The sequence below is a fragment of the Diachasma alloeum genome, unplaced genomic scaffold, assembly GCF_001412515.2.
Source record: "Diachasma alloeum isolate Michigan unplaced genomic scaffold, Dall2.0 Dall_scaffold_00294, whole genome shotgun sequence".
Taxonomy (NCBI): Eukaryota; Metazoa; Arthropoda; class Insecta; order Hymenoptera; family Braconidae; genus Diachasma; species Diachasma alloeum.
In genome coordinates, this window is record NW_021680433.1 from 18118 (window position 1) to 43994 (window position 25877).

Genomic DNA, 25877 nt, shown 5'->3' on the forward strand with positions numbered 1-25877 from the left:
AAAATACAGCGATTAAAAAAAAAAAGTCAAATCGCATCGTTTGTTCAGGAGGAATCGTGGCACAAAATTTTTGTCACAGACGTACGCACACACATGCACACATACAGACAGGTACCTGAAAAGGGTCAGAAGTGGTGCCAAAGGTCACGAAACGTGGAGAAATGCTTAAATTTCCACATTCGATTTTCGGGGTCATTAAAATAACTTCCTCCCTTCGGGTCGGGAAGTTAAAAAGAACTGAAAGTTGTAATTTTTCAATTTTCCTATTCAATCTTACGTTTCACTAAATGTTGAATTAACCAATACCGAGTGATTTGAAAAGAAAAATCTCAAGGCTGCCCTTCACTTGAGCGGAAAATTTAAAAACATCGAAATTCAGCATTATTCAAAACTTTATTTTGCTCAGCTATTACAGGGACGACTTATAAAAGTAAAAAAAGGAAATATTGAACAACTGTTTCAATAGACACAGAAAATGTGTTCTCAGATTTCCTCCTAAAATCTCTTATTACCGAGATGATCCAATCTTCGAAGTGTGACTTTGAAGTGTCGTTGAAGTTGATTATTGGGAAAATGCAAAAAACGGAACGATAGTTGTGCCATACTCTGCCCCTCGAATCCTAAATTATCATTGTTTACGCCTTCCATTAAACACGCCGATAACTATCGACCGCTCAAGGATATTTATTAGCTCCTTTGAAACCTTGATTTTTTAAATTTATTTAAAGCGCTAAATCTTACATATGATCTATTTACACTATCAGTGATGCTATTTCATACTATGGTACTAAATAATAAATATTATTATAATTCAACATTTGATATTTTATTTTTAATAATTTATGTTAATTATTAACTGATATTAAACCTTAATATTGTAGTTTTGCGAGTATAGGTCCAATATTTTGAGTATTTTTCGTCGCTCCCATAATCAGAACAATTGAATTTGACGAGTCATTGTCACCGTTTATCGTTTTGTCAATAAGTGGCATTCTCGCTTGATTAAATTTTGGCAGTGCCAGAAGACATTTAACCCTTGACTGTCAAAAAAGGAAATAATGGAAAAACAGAGGAATTGATGTTTAGAGTATTCTTGGATAACCTGATTTCTCACAACAGTGACATCATGACATGTGGAGGTTCAATGACACGATAGTGACGTCTCGGTGTTTGAAATTCATGGAAAAGTGGTGGAAGTTGATCTGAGGCGCAGATATAATGGATAAATCTGAGGAAAAGGAGAAGAATCCAGAGGGTAATTCCAGTGCTACGATTTGTTTTATTTTGCTCGAAATTCCTGTCTGTTTTCGGAGAAATATGAGTCATCATCTCTAGGTTATGTTCATTTAAATCATCTGATGGGTTCCGAAGGGATTTCAAATGCTGTATTATTCTTTCACTCCATTTTTAAATCACTTTTTAACGCATCATGATTAGGTTTAACAGAATCGTAAGATGCCTTCGTTATTTACGTTGGAGAATATCAAATATTCATAAATATTCATTAGAGGGGCGACGGAGTGAGAGGCCGGGTCCATCAGCTGATGATAATGATGATGATTCCTCGATGGAGAAGATACGAAAGTACTTCACCCAGAAGCTGAAGCTGTACGATGCCCCTGACGAGGGCCAGAGGGAGACGAAAAAGGTGTTGAAGGAGCTGACGATCGATGGAATTGTGGAGTACATCAAGGGGGCTGGCTGCAAGAAAATTATAGTAATGGCTGGAGCGGGGATTTCCACGTGTGAGTTGAATGGAAATAGAGTGGGGTAAATAGGCCAATTGCTGGACGGTTGAGGGAAATTCGAGTTTCGTGGTAGGATCTTCAATAAAAGAATCACCTAAATGGGGATATGATGGCTTCTATACCTTCAAGAATGCTTTAAGGATGTTCTACACCCTTTCTGCCAAAATTCACGTTTTTTTAATTTTTCTGGCAAACTTATGATGGAATTGACGTGAAAAAATATAACGTTTTTGCGTTTTGTCATTATTTAATGACTGACGAAATTTTAAGGTGGTGCGAACATTTTCCTGCGTTTTCTCTAAACTTTTAAAAAGAATCACAAAACTGTAGAAAAAACGCATGAAAATTATCGCACCACTACGCAACTTCGTGAGCCATTAAAGAATGACAACCCACAAAATCGTTATATTTTTTCACGTCACTCCCATCGATAATTTGCCAGAAAAATGAAAACAACGTCAATTTTGGCTAAAAGGGTGTCGAACATCCTTAATCAGCAGAAAAGCATTATTTGAAGTGAAAATTAACAAAACAAAGAATGATTAAATTAAGAAATCGGGGAGGGTGGGGCAATATGGACACCAGATTTAAATAATGAGTTGAATTGGATCAAATCTACTGTTCCGACGTCATTTGAAAGTTATAAAAATAAACACATTGTCATAAGACTGCGTCGTAGAAGTTGTAAGGTAAAGCAAAAACGGGGTAAAATGGACACGCCGATTTCTTCCTCAATGTTTTATGTTTCAATAATATTGTTCTACTTCTGGAACACTAACAGTCATGGCTGCGATTTTCAAATTGAAAAAAACTGATTTTTGAATTATGTCGTGGGGGGTGGTAAACCAAATTTTTCTTTGCTTATTTATCTTCCCCCATTGTTGTATGGTGATTTTCGTTGTAAGTAGAAAAGTAGCCATCTTACAAATTTCGCAAATGGACAAAAGGTTGGTTGGGTAGGGCGTGCAATTGTTCATTAAAAAAAAATCAATAATTTCAAAGTTACTTCAATAGTAAAACAGAAAATCTAATGCTACTTTATATTTAAAATTTTAATGTAAAATTTAATAGAGTTGAAGTTTATGTGTTAATATCTCTTCCAACTCTAATTTCTCTCTATAAAAAGATACCGACATGATTCTGTTAGAGAATGTCTATTGAAAACTTTCTTGATTGAAAGTTACGACCAACTTTTTTTGGGTGTCCACTCTTGAATAATTTTTCGGTTGTGAACTTTTCCAAGAAGCAATTTTTTAAAATTGGATTATTGCAAATTTTTCAACTAAAAATTTTTTGAGTGTCCATCTTAGTCCATCCTATACGGATTTATCAAGTGTCCTTATTGCCCAATGAATCAATTTTCTAAAATTTGAATTTTGAAAAAAAAATTTTTTTTCACAATTTTTTTGAGCGTCCATTTTACCCCAGGTGTCCATATTGCCCCACCCTCTCCAATTTTAATGCAGCCGAAACCCCTAATTTCAGGACGACTGGGCCATATTTTTTTTTATTCATTAAATGTTGATCAATAGCAAAAATAATTGATCACATGATTAAACACGAGTAATATTATCGAAAGGTGAAATAATTAGTACAATTTCCATTTTATTTATGGAATATTCAATGCAAGTTGAAATCGTCCAGAAACTAATCCACGTCCAGAAATTGACTTGTTTATCCGAGGTTCGCTAGACAATTTTAGCTAGCAACTGGGTTGTTTGGGTAATAGAATTAATGGGAGAGTAATTTTAGATGATTGGAGATTTTCTGGAGAGGTTCGGTGATGAGGGGGGGGGGGCAGTGTGGGAGGGGTTGTTCGGGGGGAGTTGTTTTCATACACAAATGGTCCTTCGATGGATTCCGGCGGAACAAACCTTTCAGATATATGCGAGAATAGATTTTGTGATGGAGGGAGATGAGAAATTAATTTAATTGAATTTCATTTTACTTAAAGTAATAGTTTTATTGATATGAATGAATCAATTAAACTAATACTTTAAATAAAATATGTTTAATTGATTGATTCACAAAAGCTTCTAGTTGCCAGCGAAAATTTTTGAATTTCAGAACTTTTTTGCAATGTAATTTACCGCGAAAAATCCTAGAAATAGATGAAATTTCTAAAAAAATGTTTTTCGCAACATCAGAGAAAAAGTTGTAATTCTCAGTAATTTTTACTTATATCCAGTATCATTGTATGTACTGGAATTCATGCGCATTTTCTCCCCTTTTAGGTTCTCAAATTATGGACATTCTCGTTTTTGAGTTGATTTATTTTTCCTGTGCTACAATGAATTTACTCATGTTCTTAAATCGTTTGTTATCCAAAGTATATCTGGACTCAATTAATAACGAATAAATAGTCCATTATTTGGGAATTTTATCGCTTTTGCGTATTCGTATTTTAGGAACGCTGATCCGTTGGGTTCTTAATTTAACAACCCAACGGTACTTGATTTAAGAACTTATCTTACTTGAAATGAGTGGATTTTAGGGACTAAATTTTAGGGATTTACATTCTAAAATTGAGGAACAATTTTAAAACTTGGGGATCTCATCCACCGAAAAGGTAGCAAAATGAGCTAGGGAGCTTGAATCAGCCACGTGGCTGATTTACCAGAAGGGAGCATTTCTAACCCGGAAATGGAGGTTTTCTCCCTGAAAATAGGTAGCTTACGGTCTCAAATGATTTCTACGATAATAGGTAGCTTATTCATTAACGCAAGAGAGCTTAGATAATTTTATTGTTCTGGATTCGAACCATAAAAGTAAAGATAACTAAAAAGATAGCGTCCCCATGCCCAACCGGAATCCAAAACTCAACGAACGCTAGAGAGCATTAAAACGCGTAAAAGGTAGCTTAAGAGCAATTCAGGTAGCCTAATTTTTCTCCCAAAACTCGTGTGAGTTTGAGAAATATAAAGAAATAGGTAGCGTAGAATAATTACGTAAAGAGAGCGAGAAAAGGTAGCAATGAAGCAGGTAGCGAGTTGCATCAATCGCCGTAGCGAGACGCATAAAGCATGAATTTTAGCTCAAAAGTTACGGTAGGTAGCATTATTACTATTTGGATTTATTCAGGTAGCGTAATTATCATTTAGATAATTTCAGGTAGCTTCCAGGGAGCATTTGGGTTCGTTTGAAGGGTTTTCTACCCTTCAAACCATGAGTATCGGTGTTGGCGTAATTCCGAGAGGTAGCGACGCCATCCCGCGTGGTCCAATCGCTGTTCCGAAAAACCGCACTAATTCACTTTTAATCACCTCTAAATAAGTACACGGGTGCTTACCATAGTCTGGAGCGTTGAATTCGACGGAATTTTGGTCACGGGGCCTCGATAATTGCCTCGAAAGGAACTCGTTCAGGGAGCTATATCGATTCTCACCTCACTCTTGGTCGTCCGGGCGGATACTGTTATGGCGACTATCGCGTGTGTCCGGTCCGCTCGGGCCTGTTGCGCAAAAATTGCATTCATCACACGGTCCAAAAGTATTTTCTGCCGAATGTGATTATAGCACATCTCGCGCTCGCCTTCGGCTCGGCCTACAAAGCCACATTCGTCAGAAAATACTTTGTGGGCCTTGTGATGAAAATAACTATTTTGACACTGCTGCTACGTTCACCTCGTGCCGAAAAGTGCCTTTTTGTTTACTTGCAAACTCATGCGTTATTCCTTTGTTTGTAAACGAAAAACGCACAGTTCGGCCACTCGCTGAACGTAACATCACTGTCACAAATTATTTTCGACACATGTGAGACGGAAATTTTCAGCTTATGTGATTGGCAGCCCTCACCTTCGCCTCGAGCCGCCAACTTCACACGCGTCAGAAAAGTTTTTTGCGGCCTTCATAACTTCACACTCATATCGAAATATACTATTCTTACTCGTGTGATTGTATCTCTCGGCTTCGCCTCGGTCTGCAACCCTCACACTCGTCAGAAAATTTTTTTTCGGCTTTGTTACGAAAATAGCTATTTCATACGTGTCTTCAGGGCAAACTAAACTTGAGACGTTTTATCTTGGGACAATTTGGTGGGTTCCCTACAAGCAAAAGGTTTTATCTGCTAGCAGATACGACCTTTTACCGGAGAAGGCCATCTTTCGCACATGCGGCCTTCTGCTTTTAGACACGCGATATGGGGATTTAACTTCAATAATCCGTAATATTTAAAATTCATAATAGTGACCCCTTACTAATGTTGTCTTTATGCAACTATTATTATCGTTGACCTCGTCGTCAATTGTATTCAATTCTAGCTGCAGGAATTCCAGATTTTCGATCCCCCTCGAGTGGCCTGTACCACAATTTAGAAAAGTACAATCTGCCACATCCTCAGGCGATCTTCCAGATCGATTTTTTCACGGAGAATCCGGAGCCATTCTTCGTCTTAGCGAAGGAGCTACTTCCTGAGGGGTTCAAACCAACTCCCAGTCATTATTTCGTGAGATTACTGTGGGAGAAAGGATTATTGTTGAGGCATTACACACAGAATGTGGATACCTTGGAGAGAGTTGCTGGACTTCCGGGGGAAAAATTGGTTGAAGCTCATGGAACGTTCCACACAGGGAGGTGCCTCAAGTGCAGACGGCCTTATGATCTCCCTTGGATGAAAGGTAATTCATTCGTGGTTTAAATTTCAGGAATCTATTTAATTCCATCAATTTCCATCGAAGGGACTAAATCGAAATAAACCCAAAAAATGAAGTGACTATCTCCAGAAATTCTGAGTGAACGGCTTTTTTTTTTTTTATATATTTTCAAAGGCGAATTTTCTGCCATTTTTACTTGGAAATTTTTACCCAAAAAACCAGTAAATAAATGCAATAAACAATAATCAACAACTTATCTACAATGATTAACACAACAATTTTCATCTTGGTAATTTTCAACTTGCCATTTTGTTAGTTCAAACCAGACTTGTCCATATTTTTTTCCTCTGTGTATAATTGAGAAATTTTCTTTTCGATGAAATTTATAAATAGTTTTTTAATGAATCATTTTAATGGAAAAATTAATTGAGAATCAATTAATCATCTTCATTCGATTGGACGGAAAAGTTTTATGAGTTCATTAATTAATAATAAAATTGTTGGCAATTACAGAAAAAATAAATGAGGGACTCATTCCAAAATGTGAGGAGTGTTTGGAGGGGGTGGTGAAACCAGACATTGTATTTTTTGGAGAAATGCTACCAGACAGATTCCACACATTGATAGAGCACGACTTTCCAAAAGCGGATCTTTTAATTATCATGGGCTCGAGTCTAGTTGTGCAACCATTTGCTTCATTGATCGACAGGTATTGATTTTTCCAAGTTATTATAATCAAATTGTTCACTCACTTTCAATATTGTTTTCCATTTCTTCGACCCCGTAATTATTCTCTTACTTCTTCATTAATTGGCTCGCTCGTTATTTTTAAAGGGTGCCCTCAACCTGTCCAAGACTCCTCATCAACCATGAGAAAGTGGGCCTGCAAGACAGACTATCGAGATTATTCGGCCTTCGACAAGGATTTGTATTCGATCCGAAGAGTTCAGAAGTGAGAAGAGACGTTGCTTGGGTTGGGGATTGCGATACTGGATGCGAATTATTAGCTGAGAAACTCGGATGGGGGGTGAGTACATCTACTTCAAATCTAGTTTGATAACGAAATATTAAGGCTGTTTCTCCATTTTACGAAACTTAAGTTTTTCAGTGATCAGGCAAATAGTGTACACTGAGAAAAACAAAGTTTTTTGAGAAGTACATTTGTACTTACATTGAGAAATTTGTGGCTTGAAAATTTTCAAGAGCAAAATATCTTGCACTATGAAAAAAAAAATTTCGGCAAGAAATTTTTGTACTTTTTCTAAAGACGCGGACAATTTCTTGATGACAAGAAAGCGATTTCTCAAACCAAGTGAAATTGAATTAATTCATTTAATCGTTTTTTAGCCTCAATTCTAAAATATTTTAATGCAAAAACCACTCGAATTGATTTGAGAACTCGTTCTCTTGATGTTCACCAATTACTCGCATCTTTCGGACCAGTATAAATTTGTTTTTTCTTATTGTGAGATATTGTGCGCTTGGTAACTTCCAAACCATGAATTTCTTGATACAAGTAAAGAGACGTCCTTCTCAATAAATTCAGAGTAGACACTCAAAACTTTAAGACTTGCATTCGGTACACATTGTTCATCTTATTTCTGACTAATCAACCCGACTTGATGGATTAAAATTTTTATCAATATGAAGATGACTGTCTATCAGTTTGAAAAAAAAATTGTTTGAGTGCTCGGGATTTTTAAGAAATGTCTTTAACAGGAGAGGAATCAATATGACTTCGAGAATTTTACAGTTTTAATTTTTTCTTACAAACCAGGTTTTATAAATGTCCATTCATCTAGTTCAGATTCGAAGATATTTCTATGAAATCCATGATGAGATAGAATCAACACACGCTGAAATTATTTTACTTCAAGATCATTTTTTCGGAAATATTTTGCTTTGCAAATATTTATTAACACCTCTTTGGAAGAGAATTTCCAAAGTTACAAAAAAGATCTCTGCAAAAATAAGACTGTCTCCCTCAGCACAAACGCTATGATATTCATCAAAAATAAATCGGTCCAAAAAATTCAGAGTAATTCCATCAAAAATTCATATCGAATCAAACTCGACTGATCTTATTTCGCAATTTCTTTATTAAATTTATTTATAGAATCAACAAAAATTCATGAAATTTCTCATTTCTCATTTTATGTTTCAGGATGAACTGAAAACCCTTATAACGAACGAGCATCGAAGATTTGACAGTCAGAAAGAGTCAACTGTTAAAAAATAATTCTTTATTATCATATTTACACAATTATTTCTTTTACTTCATGGTAAAGGGTTTTACGACAACTTCTAACGCCTCTCGTTGATGCTGTTGCGCTACACCAACTGCTGGTGTTGGTGATGACTCACGACCGCAATACTTAAGCTGAAATAAAAAAACGAAATCAGTACGACCATTCCTGGAATTATTTTCAACTCTAAAATTTGTTTTGATTATTTTCATTGTTTCAACTCACTCGACGACCGCATAAATTCTCGAATCGCGGTTTTACGAAGCTCCAGGCACCCATGTTCTGCGGCTCCTCTTGACTCCAAATAAAAGTCTTAGCGTGAGGATATTTTTGAAGCTCGTGGTTCAGATCTAAGAGGGGAAATGGGCAGAGGCTCTCTACTCTAATTATGGCTACGTTATTCGCGTTTTGAAGCTCTCGTTGTTTTTCCAGGGCGTAGAAGTGCTTTCCGGATACTAATATTACCTTTTGGACTTTTGAAGGGTCTGGGAAATTGTCAGCTGGAAGAATTTGAACAGATTTTTTTAGTCTTTAAGAATTTCTTCGTTCATTAATTTTGAATTAGATCATCAAAAAGATCTTTTAGATGTTTTTAAATAATAAATCCATCAGTTCCTAACTGAACTAATTCGTTTGGACCAAAAACTGGCCATTAAAATCGACATAACCCGTTTTACCGCTTCGCTATTGAATTTACGGATATGATTGTGATAAATTAGGGAAATTTTCCCCCTTTCAAATTTTTGAGAGCCGAGGACCCGCACGATAACGGCAGGACTCCTCAGTTCTTGCCGAGACTAGTTAGAGGATAGAATTCACTTAAAGATTTTTGAGGATTAAGTCAGCCAGACTGGCGTTGTTGCTTGCGAGTAATTCCTGGTTTTCTATTGTTATATTAGACATTTGATAGTTTAGAGTTTTGAGAGTTCAGAGTTTGCACGTTGAAATTTGTAAGGGATTTATGGAGATTTGGAGCGATAAAGACAGCGGTGAATCCTGAACTACAGATAAAAGCTGAGTATTGTTGTTTAGAGCAGTCAATAATTTTTCTCGTCGTTCTGTGGGCCTCGTGCCATCGCGGGAAACCATTCCCACGCTCTAGATTCGTAAAATTTATATTATTCATTGAGTCTACCGGAGTTGTCGATATTTATTATCAATTTCTACAACGACATAACATTAGGTTCGACTTTAATTCTTTTCTTTGGAAAGTGAGTGACGAGAATTTGCATCCCGATTGTAAGATCATGTAGAAAATTGAATTTTTCGCACTAGTTAAGGAAACATCAATTTACAGTTATGTTGGACCCGTTGGTCCATTCAATTTCATTATTTCTGTTGACATCAATTTTGTAAAATTCAAACATAATATTTTCTTTCAATCTTTCTGAGAATATATTTTATATTATTTCATAATTTCAGTTGAGTAGACCTTATTTTGTGGGTGGAATCCTAAGAATCCGAAGCAGAGGGTTTGGTCCCCTCTCCCCCTTGAAATTCAGAGTCGCGGGTAAGCGCAACAAGGAAAAATTAAAGATTGTAAAGGCTCGGGGTTTGTCTATTCCCCAAGAATTATAAAAAATAATAGATTGGCGCCCAATTTGTATAATTAACATTGGGTTGCAAAATTTGGTGTCTTCTGGAAATTTTTGTTAATGCAAGACTGCCTAATAATAAAATCGACTTTCATCACATCGAAAATTTCAACCGCGGAATTTTTCAGTGAAGTCCGGGAAAATCTAATAGAATTTTTAATAGAAGTTCAATAAAAATTCAATACAATTTCCTAGTGAATTCACTAGGTTGTTCTAAGATTTTTTTGCAAATTCGAGCATTCGACTCTGCAAAAAATTTCTTTAGAAATTTACAAAAAAAACATTTTCTATATTTACCAATGACATTTTCGAAGCTCGTGTTCGGTCCCATTTCGCCGAGTGACGAAGTAGCTGAAGCATGTCGAAGAAGTATTTTAGGCGCCACAACGACCAAAGGCTTCCTGAAGTTCCTTACCATCTGCCGTCTCAGTAGATGGAAATATTGTGCTGGAGTTGTTGGGTTAACGACTTGGAAATTAACATCATCTCCGTCAGGAGCGTTCTCTTTGCTGTCAGTGAGTTGGAGAAATCGTTCCACACGACCGGAGGTGTGATCAGGTCCCGCTCCGTCCCATCCGTGGGGTAGAAGCATCGTCAGACCACTGCTTGTCATCCACTTGGTTTCTCCACTCGTTACAAATGTGTCTATTATGATTTGAGCACCATTGAAGAAATCTCCGAATTGAGCTTCCCAAATTGTCAGGGTCATGGGGGAGGCGATGCTTATTCCGTACTCGTAACCAAGTACTGCTTCCTCGGATAAAATACTATTTGCCAGTTCAATTTTTCCGGTTTGTCCCTCAACCATTGAGTTTAATGGAATGAACATTTCTATTAAAAAAGGAAATGATATTTGAGAATTTAATTAGAGAATTCTGCACAAACAAATGATGATTTTTTAATTAAAAAGATCGGTTATTGGGTCAGAGTCAGGTACAGGGACATTCTACTTAGGTAGAAAAATCAATAGATGTGTTTTTTGTGAAAAATAAAATGATATGTTCAAATAAATTTATGTTGAAATTGAATATGATGAAAAAATCGAATGATGAAATAGTTTTGGTAGAAAATGAAAATGTTGAATTGACGTGTTGTACTGAAATGACGCCGTGGAGTTTAGACGTGTCACCATCGCGGAGATAGTCTTATTTCTTGTATTGCCTTGTCCTTGGCTGCCGAACTACTAGCCCTGTTGGTCTGTCCAGAGAGGATCAGACCCAAAAAAGCTGGTGTTTTTTGTGAAAAATGAAATGATATGTTCAAATAAATTTATGTTGAAATTGAATACGATGAAAAAACCGAATGATGAAATAGTTTTGGTAGAAAATGAAAATGTTGAATTGACGTGTTGTGCTGAAATGACGCCGTGGAGTTTAGACATGTCACCATCGCGGAGCTAGTCTTATTTCTTGTATTGCCTTGTCCTTGGCTGCCGAACTACTAGCCCTGCTGGTCTGTCTAGAGAGGATCAGGCCCAAAAAAGCTGGCTAAGCACCCCCACCGACTTGGACTCAGGTAGCATCGTGGGACTGCTTAGCCTTGCCGGTTCTCAAGCTTAAATTACTCAACCTAAGCTTTTCTTATTATTTGCAAATCGTAAACTCAAAATTAATTCCGAATTATGAAATGTTGGTAGAAAATTATTATTGTACCTCCTGTGGATTGATTGACAATCATGGCATGCCTCTGCGAGAAAGTCCCCCTCCCCACATCCTGTCCACTGATCCTGACGTTGTATCCCTGATACAAAAGGCTCCCAAAGGCTGCGGTTTCAGCAGTCGACCAGTCCAGATGTTCCCCACTTTCCAACTTCTTCAATCTTCCCTGAACATGGCTCTTCATCACCTGAGGGTGGATGTCCAGGTCATCCTGGACCTTTACACTCCTGCTGGCTACATATTTTAGCAGTCCAAGATCCACTCCAGTGTCCCAGGAAGTGAGACTCGACTGCGCCTGCTGAAACCCTGCCCATCTATGGGTGAAATACGAGGGCTGAGGAATGTAATTATCCACTTGCTTCAAAGCATTCCCTAGGAAATTTGTGTGATTCGAGACAATTTCCTCGGTTGTACTCTTAGTGAGAACTCCAGAGTCTTCTAATTTTGCTTTGTACAAATCCGGAACTGATGCTCGATTCTGAATTAATTTGTAGAGAATTGGGTTTGTGAAGGTGGGGTCGTCGAGTTCGTTGTGTCCCCACCGTCTGAAGCAGTTCATGTCGATGAATACGTCTTTTCGGAATTTTCTCTGGTAGGCGAAGGCTATCCTCGTTGCTCTTACAACCATCTGAGAATTGAATAATTTATTTTTCACAAACGCAATTGTTCAAAGACACTTAAAATGTTAAAAATAGTCCAGGGCCTACAATTTTCGAGCTACAGAGGTTTTTTTGTCAAAATTTTTGGAAAAATGTGTGCAATAACAATTACGAATTGGTTTTTGCTTCCGAATGGAAGCGTTGTAATCGTTCAAAAAAAAGTTTTCGATTTTTTGTGTTATATCGACTTATTATGATCCGGAAAGTCCTAAAATGCAATTTTTAGACGTCGTCCGTATGTATGTGTGTATGTGTGTATGTATGTAACAAATTTTTTCAAACTTTTTCTTCAATTTCTCAAAATTCCGCAAAAATTTTTATATTAAACAAAACGAAATCAGCTGTGTAGGAGGCGAATTTAAAAAAACTCATTCGTAATTGCTATTGTACACATTTTTTCATAAATTTTGAAAAAAAAAACCTCTGTAGCTTAAAAATTGGAGGTCCTGGGCTATTTTTAACGTTTTAAGTGTCTGCGGGGCAAACAAATAATAAACAATCAATTTTTTGCACTAATTATTTGTTTTTAGACACATGTCATCGATCAGCAATGTATGCGAAATCTCACGCCAATAGCCCACAACTTCGAAAACTCATGATAGTCACCTCTTAATTTACATGAAGAGAATGGGTTCTATTGAAAATATCGGTATAGTTCATTGAAAATTTCATGAAAATCGAAATTTGACGTTTATGAGTACGTGGGAATGCTTAAAAAGTAAATCATTACGGATGTAATCCCTATGAAACTGAATTTCAATTATTGATGAATTATTGATTCAGGATTCTTGGTAAAATAGTCTGAAAAGTTCACTTGGGGTGCTATTCATCGAATTTCCTAACATTGGTGGATTTGTTAATTTATCAATTTAGGGTTTCTAATGAATTTACCTCCGGATAGTCACCATTGACATGTAATACTGGCGCAGAGATCGATTTCGCAATGTCTGTACAATATCTCGAAGACCTTCCTCTTCTTGCAGGCGTAGTGAAGCCCAATTGATTATTGACGACCAAATGGACAGTTCCACCGATTTCGAAGTGGGGGACTGCACTAAGGGCTAATGACTCTTGGTTTACTCCTTGCCCAGCATAAGCTGCGTCTCCGTGGATCTACAATTATTTTTAATATAAAATCATCAAAAGTTTAATTCACTCTTTATATAACTTGAAAAAATTCTCCATTCTGGTATAATTAATCCATTTGTTATACATCAGATTTTCCATTTTTGTAATCGTCTTTATCTCGAAAACGTATGGTTTCTAAGGAATTTCTAGCAAAAAATGTCGCCTGATATTTTTCTTTGTACATCAATTATTACCGAGATGATTTCATAATAGCCAATATGTGGCAAATTGATTGTTGATAACATTCTATATAGTATATGTCCGAAATGACCACGGTAAAATGAAAAGTGACGTCGCAAGAGAATTTTTTTTCACGCAATTTAATTGACAAAATTGATGATTGAAAATTTTGAATTTATCGTGTGGTCTGTACCAAAGTGTAAAAGATACTTGGATATCCTTAACCCCTCACGTGCGGGGGCCTTGTGTTACCAATTCGGGTATTTTTTCGTACATTCCTAATAACCGGTACATAGAGGAAGTATTGTGAGACGTTCCGCCACACGGAGAGGAATTCTTTAGAAAAATTCTAGTGCTGTTACAGAACGAAATCCCAATCCACCGGCTAATAAAAATTCTAGTGCTGTTAAGGTAAAATTTCTAGGCATTTCTCATGACATTTCGGGGGATTTCTGTGACAATTTCCTATTAAACCGGGGGAAATTCACGTGCTACTCAATAAAATTTCCAGTGCCGACACTAGAATTTTTCTCTGGTCGTCACTTTGCGCCCTTTTTCCCGCGCTCGCACTAGGATTTTTCTAGAGAATTTCTCTCCGTGCAGGTGACTGTAATTGCTTCATTTTTCATGATGTTTCAGAACAAAACGTATCTAATACTTTCACTTCAATTTTCGTATTTCATCATTTTATTTAATGAACGAAGTAGTATATACATAACTTAAATTTTGAAGATGAAAATCTGAAGTAAATTCTAAACGGAAGTTGATATGAATAAAAATATTCTGGTTGAGTGCGTGCTGAATTATCAGTCTAGTATTACTGATAATAATTAATTCAGCAGTGGCAAAATAACACAGTCTTATGAGAAATTCAATTTTTCGAGATTAGAGAGAAGATTAAAGTGTCGAAAAAATCTATAAAAAATTATAAAAAAATAAATAAAAATTTTATGCCTAGTACGAAAATTATCGTCAGTGTCAAACTTTTGTGATGAATAATTCATGTTTCTGGGTATCCCGAATGTACAGGATGCCCTAGTGAAACGAGCAACTATTGTTTAAGAAAATAATGGCGGAGAGAATATGATGGATTAATTTTACCTGTAGATTCAATACTTTATCACTCCACCTACTCTTGCCATCCTCTGCATAATCTCCATCGTTAACACTCTGCATAATTCCCCGAGTTTTCCCCATGGACACTGGATTCACAGCCTCGAGATGAGAGGGATTATACAACATAGTCACATGTAGCTTCTTTCTGTTCACGTCGAGATCAACAGAGGACACGAAGTGGCTGGCAACATCCCCAGTGGCCTTTACATCATCAGGGAACTCTGGAAGCCCTCTTAATTTGCGGAATAGCTTCTCTGGAGGGAACTGAAGCATTCCAGTGAGGAAATTCAAACGGCCGCGGTGGGGCATCGCCAACACAATTTGCTCAATTCCGTCTAAAATTAGAAAACAATTTCGATTAATGAAATTTCATCAGTAATGTATTAAAAGTTTGCGTGTGGATTTCCGCCGTTTTATTGGACATATATTGAAGCATTTTTCTGTGTATCAATTGGGAAAAGGGCGCGCATGAACTCCAAGTTTCATTTTATTCCGGAAAATGATCAATTTAGAGAGCTAATAGGAAGTGGAGAAGGAATTGAAAGGCACTAAAATATGAAATCAAACAATCGAATAAACGAATTCAAATTCTCGTACCATTTGCAGATAACTTGAAGAATTCATGGACGAACGCCATCATAGCTTCCGCCCCTTCTCCCGCATATCTCTTAAAAGAAACAAACTTAATCTTCAAGAAGTTATCGAAAGCCTGGCTCTTCAACATTTCAGTAGCGATAGCCCTCTTTGTTCCATCATCCAGTTCTTCTGTACTAGTCTTCTCAAAGCTCTCAGCGAACCATTCCCTCTCTTCCAGGCTCTGAAATTACAATCATCGAATAGGGAAATCAATAGCCATCAGTTTGAACCAGGGTTGGGCGTGTAAATTACGTTGGTAAATTACACTGTTGTTTACCGCCGTAATTTATGAAAATTACCTCGATGGGTTTTTTACATTTTTTACATTACTTCGAAAAGCTTGCAATTTTCGGTTACTAGAATGTTTTCTTTTATTTCGACTGACGAAGACGCAGTGTTGGACACATAAATATCATAAAAAATAGTATATCATGTCCCGAGGACAGATAAACCGCGAATTTCAACTTCACTTTGTTCGGTTAGAACGCGGATCTGAGTATTATTTTATGGCCCTAGGACCGTAAAACGGCGATTCTAGCATCGATTCTTACGGGTGAATCGCGGCTTCCGGGCTCAGAGACATAAAATATTGTATGTCACATGGCGATAAAACTTATTTCCTAACTCTTGTGATTAAAATCCTCGCCTTCGGCTCGGATTATAAAGCTACATTCGGCAGAAATTACTTTCATCGTCTACACTGATAGAAAAAATCTCTGACACGACAGAAGTGGTTTCTTGAGACAAGAGAATGGGGTTTTGACCATGAATCTCTTGATACAAGAGATTCTTAGTTTTACCTAATTGAAGTATATTCTGAGAGGAAGATGTGTGCCCTCAGGACCGATTTACTTGATTGGAAACCCTATCACCTCTGTCGAAAATCATGAAAAACAGAATTATCTATAGCGAAAAGTACGAATTCTTCACACAAGAGAATAGAAACTTCATCAGATTGATATTAAATGTAAGCAAGATTACTTTCCGCCAAGAGATTCTTGCCAGCGAGTCTGATCTAATGTGGCNAAGATTACTTTCCGCCAAGAGATTCTTGCCAGCGAGTCTGATCTAATATGGAAAGCATTATGATGCACGCGAAACTTCCTGCTCTTTCCGTCCAATATTTAATACTTTATGCCAAGTTCCCCTATTTCTTTGATCCAAAGTCATGAAGAATTCATTCAGTTAAAACGGCGCGAATGATGTAGTTTCTTGAGCCAAGAACTTGTACTCTACGTGTCAGAGATTTTTTCTATCAGTGTGCTGACATAATGTATTACTACGTCACGTGGTACGATTCGCGGCATTTTGAGAAGCTCAAAAACATGAGCCTCATACCTCATAAAGAGTAAATTTCACGAGGGTCAAATGTTGCAAAAGGCTAAAGTCGCAAGTCATCTCGATTGTGAGAAAGTCAATCTCATTATTTATTGAGCTTTATTGGATTCTCCACTTTATTATTTGGAGCCCCGGAAAAGCCCAGCTGGACCTGAAAAGAACTATTTTGTTCTGAAGACTTAAAAAAAGCTGCCAAAGACAATAGAATTAGATGATTTGTCATTTAAGAATGCTGAATGAAACAAGTTAATGCCAAGAGAAAAGATAGTGATGCGACGAATTCAATAGAGATCAATAAATAATGCGATTGACCCTTGTAAAATTCATCCCTTGCACTGGTATGACCCTCACGAGGTGTGAACCTCGTGACTTTTATTACCCTCGCGAGGTATAATCTTCGCGAAGCTTCACGGTTTACAATAAAAGGTAAAACCGGCTGGTTTTTTTACATTTTTTACATTTATTACGTAAATTACGGGTTTTTTACAATGTCATGTAAAAAACTGTCATTATCGACAGATGCCCAACCCTGGTTTGAACAAATAACTGTATCCGATAAAATAGTCTCACCTCCAAATGGCTGAATTCAGCTCCAATTTCACGGATGTAGAGTTCATTGAGAATGTCTACAGCCTCTCTAACAGTTCCCTCCGATTTACTCGTGTTAATTATCCCCCGGAATTTCACGATATCGTTCAGATCAAGCCCATATCTCTGTGGATCTAATTCAAGCACAGCCTCTGGTCTTAAAACTGATATGGGGTCTATGTTTGCTTGCTTGTGAGCGTGCTCTCTGTAAGCAGTCACCAGTCTTTGGAAATTACTGTATTTGGCACGAACATTCAGTTTTTCTTGTGACACTGGAATAAATGGGCGAGAAAAAAAATTAAAGATTGTATGATCAGGAATGAAGAGATAGATCCAAGCACTTCTCAGGTGAATTTTCGGTGAGCACTTCCGAAAATATGGGAGAAATTATTATGACCACATTTCTCGTAGAGCGAAGTAAAAGCTGTAAAAAATCTCAATGAAAGTGTTGGTAATAATAAAATTAAGCAACCACGCCAGAAATAAATTATAAATTTTTATAATATTGGGGCTGTAGTCCCGTGGCAATCCCTGGGTAATGCTAATTGCTGGTGGGGCTTCATATTTATGCTTTACTATTCGCTTTTGAATTTAATTCTGAATACCTTAATAATTATAAATTATGAATACCTTAATAATTCAATTTGTTTTCAATAATTACACTTTTAGAAGAACCACGGAGACCATTTGGGGACATCCGTACATCTATGTAAGCATCCATAATATTATATGTGATATTTCAAAAAGGTTTAAATTCAGTAATAGCAGCCTAGAAGAATTATTTAACCCTAGATTGGTCACCATATGAGGGAAACCCCGTTGCGTGTCGTTTTTCTTTAATTACAATTGACTGGCTAACCAGCAATAAAATGGATAAAAATGGACTTTGTCAATTGAAGTTTAAAGAATTATAGCAGTTTTTAGAACAACATATTTCTCGAAATTCTTTTAAAAAAACAAATTATTTTGAATCGATGAATTATTTTTTTCCATGTGAAATGAAAGGGCTCATCACGTGACGTTGCCGGAAACTCGTTTAAAGCGAATCCCAGTTTATTGTGTTAGGAATTCGAGTACCTTTTCGACGCGTATATTGCGATACCTTGCGCCTTATTCGGATTCCTTTTGGATTTATTAATTTGGTTTAATTAGGGATCTGGTAGGAATTAATTTAGTAGATGTTAGGGATAATTGTTTATCCCTGGCGTCCAATCATCGAGTTATCTTCAGTTTCTGACTTCACCAAGGGAAAAGGGCGAATTAACGTCCATTTTTGTCCCAGTAAACATTGACCACGTTACAGAAAAAATGGGAATATCTCAAAAACTTTGTATGAACGAGTATATATTATGTTTTGATTGATCTAGATAGGAGCCGCCGAACCGAATATTAAAGAAAAAATCGAAATCGGTCCACTAATTTTGAATATATTTGCGGAAAACTATTTAAAAATTAATCGCTTTTTCTCAAAAACTATTAGATCGGTCGGGCTCAAATTTTGCACAGAGCTAGTCCTTATTAAGACCTATAATCTGTCAAAATTTCAGATTTTTTGGAATTACGTTAGCCACTTAATTGCTCGATTTTCTAAAAATTGACCACCGGGAAAGTGGCGGTGGACGTGGTCACATACAGACATGGTCGCCAAATTTCGTATTTTTACGTTTCAGACTATTCTACATTATTTCCAATCAAAATTAGAGAATGTGAAAGTCGAAGGATTGCAACGCTTCCATTCGGAAGCAAAAAAAACTCATAACTTTGAATGCAAGAGAGATAATAAAGAAAGGGCACAAAAATGTACTCAGGACGTTTTTTTAAAATGAAATTGTGTTTTCAGTCATAATTCATAAGAACCATTCATTTGGAGAACAAAGTAATAACCATTAAAAAAGTGTTTAAAAAATTTTCTGCTCGATTCCAAGATATTCTCAAAAATCATTTTTCCGATGAAATACCACGATTCGTTAACTATTAACGAATCGCGGTAATAGTTAAGATGCATCGTTTAGTGCAACTGAATCGTTCCACCTTTTCTATCATTGTACCAATTCTCTGATGAATATTTCTGAACTCTCATGCATTTTCAGTAAAAAAATAATAATATACCAGCAAAGAAAGTTGTTTTCTTAGGGCGATATCCATAGACCCCACTCTCACTGTGATAACACTTGACGCTTTTCCTCCACGCGACACTAACATATGAGTTTTTAAATAATTCATTTCGTTTTTTCAGGGCCGATCTGATACTACGATACATGGTCGTTTAACATGAGCGTTACATCAAGACTGGTGGAAATATTAGCGAGGGTGATCGTCCATCTCGTCTGATTGCTGTATTTATCGTTTGAACGCTTATCTATTTACGCGATGGAATGAAGTAATTGTTTGAGTGTGTGAGAGTGGTCCCGAATGTTCGTATCTCTCATCGCCTTCTCCACTGAGCCTGGGTGGGGGCGATATGTATTTGAACCCGTGATACAGGGCAGGGTATTTCCATAGTTGATTAAACTCTTCATCACGCAGTGAATCACTGATTTTTTTAAACAATAGATGGTTTCATTTGGATCATATTTTCAAGATTTTCTTGTCAATAAAAATGAAACTTCTCTTCACTCTTTCGAAGCTTTCATAAGAAAATATAAATTGTTGGAACAGTTTTTTCTCTCTGATGCATCTGTAAATATAATTATTTCAGCGTCAAAAATAAAATTTAATCCATACTTTTATGAGAAACTAGGACTGCGCCCCCCGCTCGCTCCGCTCGTCAACCCCCATATGACCCTCATTATCCTTATAATAACCCTCAGCATACCCTTCGTGACCCTTATTTTGAACCTTCATTTCTAACCCTTAATTTTGGAGTCTTAATTTCGAGCACGAAATTTTCATCACCAAAAACTCGATTTTGATTTTTACAATATAGTGAGATATTGAGACCCTTATTTTGACCCTTAGTTTTTGACCCCCGGGACTCTTATTTGGACCCTTAATCTGACCCTCGTGACCCTTATGGCCCTAATTTTTACCCTCATGACCCTTAGTTTGACCCTCGTGACTCTTGTGGCTCTCAATTTCGGAGTCTTAATTTTGAGTATCAAACTTTTATCACCAGAAGTTGATTTGGATTTTTATAATATAGAGAGATAAAAGACTTTTGGGGAATTTTCCAACTAGAAACATTGATTCTGTATTTTATTCATCGATTTCTCTTACAAAAACAATATATCAATGGTTCACAATTTTACAGCAAGTAACGAATGCTTGACTACCTTGTTGAAAGTTGAATCGACGTATTTATTCCCCGTCGATTGATGGGATATATTTTTGTAATAATACTGCAAATTGTCAGTCAACGTTGCTCGTTTTTTCACATATCATATAAGAAAATAATCTATGAAAAAGAACTCAATCTTGAAGCATTGCATTCATGCCATGAATGCATCGAGGAATAACTTCAGGTTTGTATCAGTCAAGCGAAATTAATTTTCTTATTGATTCATTTAGTCCATTTTTCACATTAAAGGAAATGCTGAACCAATCACTGGTAAATTCTTCCCTTTGTACGTCAATTCATGCGTAATAATCCTGAATTTGGATCCTCCCAATGATAATTTGCACTTCTTCCCTCTTCTTACGTAGAAACATACTGTGTAGAGAGCCATTTCCAGTTCTGGAGAGGTACCAACGAACATCGATGTTATTGGTTTGTCGTGGGAGTTGAAGGTAAAGTGAAAAGCCAAGACTGCAGCTTTCTGGAAAGAAAACAAGACGATTATTTTGAAAAAAAAAATTCACAAAAAGTTGAACATCTTCTAAACCACTTGTCCGTTTTCGCCTGCCCACAATCCCATTCTGTAATATCATAAGAGCTATAATCTCACTAAATTTCAATATTCTAGCTAAATTTTTTCAGGAGTTATCGTATACGGAACAATTTTTTCATAAAAAAGGAAAATGCCGATTATTACTAAAGTATTTCTAGTTACATAGCAATATTGTAATTTGATTTGATAGATATTATCACAAGGAATATGTTGACGTCAATTTCGAAAGAACAGAAAAATAGATTTTTTCATTTTATTGATACTGATTGATGATGATCGATCTCTCTTTGCAATTTTCTTCTTCGGTTCCATTGAAATGAGATCGAAGGGACGTAAAATGTTCATATTCGTTCACATTTTCAGATCATTGGTACTAATTAATTTAAAAAAGAAAGAAATGAAAATCTTTAGGTATGATTATCGAAAATTGTTTGACAATCTGTATTGTCACGCGATTTATGGAGAATTCCTCTTTATTCAATGTTGTAACTTGTAAATCAAGGAACAAAAAAATATATAATAATACGAATGAATAGAATTAAATTAATCGAATTTAACAAAGCGCGCGTTCGCTAGTAAAAAAATTTATTAATTAATAGTGTTCAATTGTTATTAATTAAATTCCATTTTTGATTAATTAAATACGATTAATTAATTAATGACATAAGAAAATTGGATATCTGTAGAGAATAAGTTATATAGAAAAACCAAATTCTATTGGCTTTTTTTATTGAATATTTTCTATTGAACATTTCAATAGAATCAGCAAAAACTGATGAAAGCTCAATAGAAATTCAATAGAATTATCTAACAAATTCGCTAGGTTTTTCTATTAAATGTTTTCGTGCGTGTGAAGAGGCTTGTGTTTAATAGTTCCTCAGAATGCTATTGTTCAGATTCACGTTCATAAATATTTGCAATGCAACTATGAGAAATCAACAAACATTTTTATATTTATTTCTCCAATTTTTCCTCTGATGGCCAACTGAAGATAGATCATTTTGCCAAGACAATGTTTCGTCAGTGTTGAAGAATGTCAGTATCCTACCTTATACAAAATGTTAATTTGAAGATGAATAAAAAATTATTATTGCATAAATCAATTATTACTTACATCACCGAGATCAATCTTCCTCAAGTACCCAAGATAATTAGCCTGTCGTTTACTCTCCACCGCATTGAAATAAATCCAATTATGAAGTCCAAGTACATGCCTCCCCTTCCTTAATTCATTCAGGAAGACGTGTTCAAAGCCACTGCTGCTGGTTTTTCCTTCACCCCTTCGATAGGGTGAAAACCAGAGGGTGATCAATGTCGCTCTGTAGTTGGATTCATTCCTCGGAAGATAATTATTATCAGAGAGGAACTTCATTGCGGTGGCCATAACATTAGTACCCAGAAAAGCATCGAGGAGGCGATCTTGCTCTTCTTTATGAACTGGTGTCGTTTCTTCCGTTTTTCGAGTGTCCAGATGATAATTATCGTACATTTGAAGAATACAATTGATCGTGGGTATTTTGAATGCTTCTGGATTTACGGTGAGTAATCTAACAAAGAAAGAGAGAGAGAGACAGGGAGAGTGTCAAATCTTTCAATCCATTGATTAATTAATTACTATTAATTACATAATAATAATCCTATTAAATTTTTCATCGCCGATTTCAATTCTTTCCTATTTTTTTTATGTATTCTATAAAAATGTGAGGAAAGGAATTGAATTTATGAGTATTGGTTAATTATTCGTATTTAATTATTTTCAATTGTCTATAACTCATTAATTTTTCGTTATTCATTTTATCGAAAGGAAAACATGTATCCAATATTTTTCATGCAATTTTTATATTTCATAATTTTATTTCTATCATTCATTCACTGTTTTGGTTATTTATTGGTTCATTTACAAATTGTTTTCTTTCTTATTTTAAGTTTAATGCAAGACCCCAATTAGAGAATCATCCATAATGGTTAGAAAATTGATTATATTAATTCCATCAATCATTCAATTAATTGAGTAATCAATATGGATTAATTAATTAATTAATATGCTCGATCAATATTAAAAAATAGTCACGAGAATTATTTGATAAATTAGTTGACTAATATCATAGGGAACCTACGGTTCAGGAGCTCTATCGACCGGACTGTTCCTCGTCGTTTGATTCTGAAGATTAATTTTAATGTATCCCCAGGCATTGTGGACATCTTTACTGAATAAAGCCTCTGATAGTCTCTCCAGTTTTGCATTTGATACAGTATTCGCGCTCTTTTGCGACTTTCTCGATGAATCGATTGATTTATTGAAATTCTTCGGTGTTGACTCTATCCCCTGGAGTGTTGGGATGAATGGGCCAGATTCATTTGCCAGTGAATGAATATTTAGATCATTTTTGTTGGTCCATAAATGCGGGATTGTGTCTGAAAAGTCCAATAAAAAAATATCCTATCCATTGGAAATAGAGTGAACGCATAATCGTATTTGTAAAGGATAAAGGAATGATACTCACGTGTAAAAATTGAGAATGTAAAGATCAGTGTCGGGATAAGAGTCTGAGCCATCGCAGAAACCTGCCAGAGTTGAGAAATAATTTTGGAACCGATTTATCACATTTTTGTCAAACTTTTTGGGAAGACCAATGTGTTGTGCAGTATTGTTGGCTTGTTGGGACCTCTGGGACTCCCAACAGTCTAACAGCTGATTTTGTTTGTGTGCAGGCGGTGGAGGGCGTGACGTAAATTGTGGCGGTAAGTTTGAATCCTTAGAAAGTAAAAATAGCAAATGAGTCACATAATTAGATTAGAACAGTGAGTGGGCCTAGGTGGCTTCAGCAATTTTATTGGAGGTGATGAAGTCAAGTTTTCGTTTAAGGTATTTATGGCGTGATCAGGAGAGGTCGATAAAAGCCAAGAAATTGATGATTTTTTTAATACATTCTTTGATTTTTTCCAAATCCCTATGCAAAATTCCAGATAGCCTAGGAGAATGAGTGAAATATAGGAATTTTTCATAACACGGGGTTTCATGGGAATTCGGAGAAAAAATATTAAAAACAGAAAAAAAAAGTCGCCACTTTCCTGAAATTTTGCACTTGGGTGGAGCTTTTCGGGAAGAATATAAAAAAAATGATCCAAATGACCTAGTAGAATTGTTTAGAAGAGATAATTAAGAAAGTCATGAAAAATAGAAATTCTACGTGCGCAACTTGGAATAGCGATAACAGAGGTAGGAAATCGTGAAGAGGTGAGCGCGGCAAATACGAATGGAGTTGTGAAGATACATTTTGCTACGGGAAGGAACTTAACAGCTCAGTGAATCAGTGCTGCCAACTTGTACCTCGAACGGCACGGTGTTGTCACTTTTTCTATCCACATTAATTATTTTCCAATTATGCAAAAGACAAAGGCTAGAAAAATAAAAGGATTCTTGAAATATATGGGAAAAAATGGAAAAGTTATTAAAAAAATATATCGAACACAAAAATGCTCGAAATAGATTGAAAATTTGTAATTGAAATTTCGTTTTTGTTCAGCGATTGGTTTTGTGCGAGAGAACAATAGTTTCCCCTCCGTCTCACCTCCTACATGACAATCCCGCCATAAATACCTTAATTTCTTCACCTCCAACCCTGATAATCACTTCGGATTATTCCGATTATTTCTTATGAAGAACAGAGCGAAGTAGATGTAATGAGGTTTATGTTAAATCCTATTATATTCCGCTTAGCTCTGCGCTGGAATCGAAAAGTTAGGATTGAAACGATAATAAGAACTAATAAAAAAATGGATGAAATACTGTTAGATTCCGATTATTTTCGAAGAAAGTGAATAGTGACTTGGGCAATGAGAAGATGAACGAACTAAACGGTAATAGTCAATCTTAAAATCTATCTCTTTTTTTTTGATCAATCATTATTTATTTCAATGAAACGGCATTCATATTTTTAAAAAGTAATGATCATTTATTAAAATGCAGGCAAGAGAGATTCATTATCATCTACATCATCTTTATCATCACAAGTAATTTAGAGTTTCTCTATTTTTGTAAAAAAAAACTGCGCCAAGGAAAAGTTTATTTATTCTTACTGAACAGTGAAAATTTTTGAGAAATACAAAAAAATTAAAAACAAACCAAGTTAGAAATGGTAAATGAATGGCCATAGGGCACAATCAGATGTCTACGAGAAAAATATTTTGAGATCGAATAAGGACTGGAGAAAAATTCTCTGTGAAATAAAAAATCAGTAGAAGCGGGACCAACGTCCTTGGCGCGAACAATTTTGTTTTTCAAGTTTTTTCCAAAACGGCCACATGATTATTCTCCTGACTTTTTATTTCTGTGTCCTGAAATGGAATGAAAAATATTTTTCATTTTTTCCGCCCACGAAACAGGAAGTTCTACTAAATTTCAATCCGATCAGTGTCGAAAATCTATTTATGCACGGAACCCAATTGAAAAATATCTGTGGAATTTATCATAATTAAGATTAACTATTTTTCATGAAGCTTGTCACGTGTGCATTTTATTTAACGGATATGATTCGGGAGTAGTGGAGGGTGGGGGGGGGGGGGG

The 25877-nt window shown here is 35.9% G+C and overlaps 3 protein-coding genes across 3 annotated transcripts; 1 reads left to right on the plus strand and 2 right to left on the minus strand.

Annotated features, from left to right (window-relative positions):
- Nucleotides 1-945: 945 nt before the first annotated feature.
- Nucleotides 946-8748, plus strand: LOC107039193 (NAD-dependent protein deacetylase sirtuin-2). The gene is made up of 6 exons (XM_015258690.2): nt 946-1255; nt 1509-1745; nt 6007-6363; nt 6853-7048; nt 7174-7366; nt 8504-8748. The coding sequence occupies exons 1-6, from the start codon at nt 1219-1221 to the stop codon at nt 8576-8578; spliced, it is 1095 nt and encodes a 364-aa protein (XP_015114176.1). The 5' UTR covers nt 946-1218; the 3' UTR covers nt 8579-8748.
- Nucleotides 8419-19749, minus strand: LOC107039194 (probable 2-oxoglutarate dehydrogenase E1 component DHKTD1 homolog, mitochondrial). Its single transcript, XM_015258691.2, has 9 exons — nt 19593-19749; nt 17466-17755; nt 15519-15738; nt 14907-15256; nt 13389-13610; nt 11833-12466; nt 10478-11011; nt 8811-9085; nt 8419-8719 (listed from the first exon to the last, which is right to left on the minus strand). The coding sequence occupies exons 1-9, from the start codon at nt 19741-19743 to the stop codon at nt 8612-8614; spliced, it is 2784 nt and encodes a 927-aa protein (XP_015114177.1). The 5' UTR covers nt 19744-19749; the 3' UTR covers nt 8419-8611.
- Nucleotides 19750-20658: 909 nt separating this feature from the next.
- Nucleotides 20659-24697, minus strand: LOC107039142 (poly(U)-specific endoribonuclease homolog). Its single transcript, XM_015258612.1, has 4 exons — nt 23815-24697; nt 23428-23725; nt 22425-22857; nt 20659-21238 (listed from the first exon to the last, which is right to left on the minus strand). The coding sequence occupies exons 1-4, from the start codon at nt 23864-23866 to the stop codon at nt 20999-21001; spliced, it is 1023 nt and encodes a 340-aa protein (XP_015114098.1). The 5' UTR covers nt 23867-24697; the 3' UTR covers nt 20659-20998.
- Between the last annotated feature and the right edge of the window lie 1180 nt (nt 24698-25877).

Coding starts and splice junctions, on each gene's coding strand:
- LOC107039193 (XM_015258690.2), top strand. CDS start 1,219: ATGGATAAATCTGAGGAAAAGGAGAAGAATCCAGAGG. Junction 1,256..1,508: donor AAAGGAGAAGAATCCAGAGG/GTAATTCCAGTG, acceptor AATATTCATTAG/AGGGGCGACGGAGTGAGAGG. Junction 7,367..8,503: donor CTGAGAAACTCGGATGGGGG/GTGAGTACATCT, acceptor TTTATGTTTCAG/GATGAACTGAAAACCCTTAT.
- LOC107039194 (XM_015258691.2), bottom strand. CDS start 19,743: ATGTATCGTAGTATCAGATCGGCCCTGAAAAAACGAAATGAATTATTT. Junction 17,756..19,592: donor GAAAACAACTTTCTTTGCTG/GTATATTATTAT, acceptor CATTTATTCCAG/TGTCACAAGAAAAACTGAAT. Junction 11,012..11,832: donor TGTCAATCAATCCACAGGAG/GTACAATAATAA, acceptor CTTTTTTAATAG/AAATGTTCATTCCATTAAAC.
- LOC107039142 (XM_015258612.1), bottom strand. CDS start 23,866: ATGGCTCAGACTCTTATCCCGACACTGATCTTTACATTCTCAATTTTT. Junction 22,858..23,427: donor GTCGATAGAGCTCCTGAACC/GTAGGTTCCCTA, acceptor TTTCTTTGTTAG/ATTACTCACCGTAAATCCAG. Junction 21,239..22,424: donor GGAAGATTGATCTCGGTGAT/GTAAGTAATAAT, acceptor TTTTCTTTCCAG/AAAGCTGCAGTCTTGGCTTT.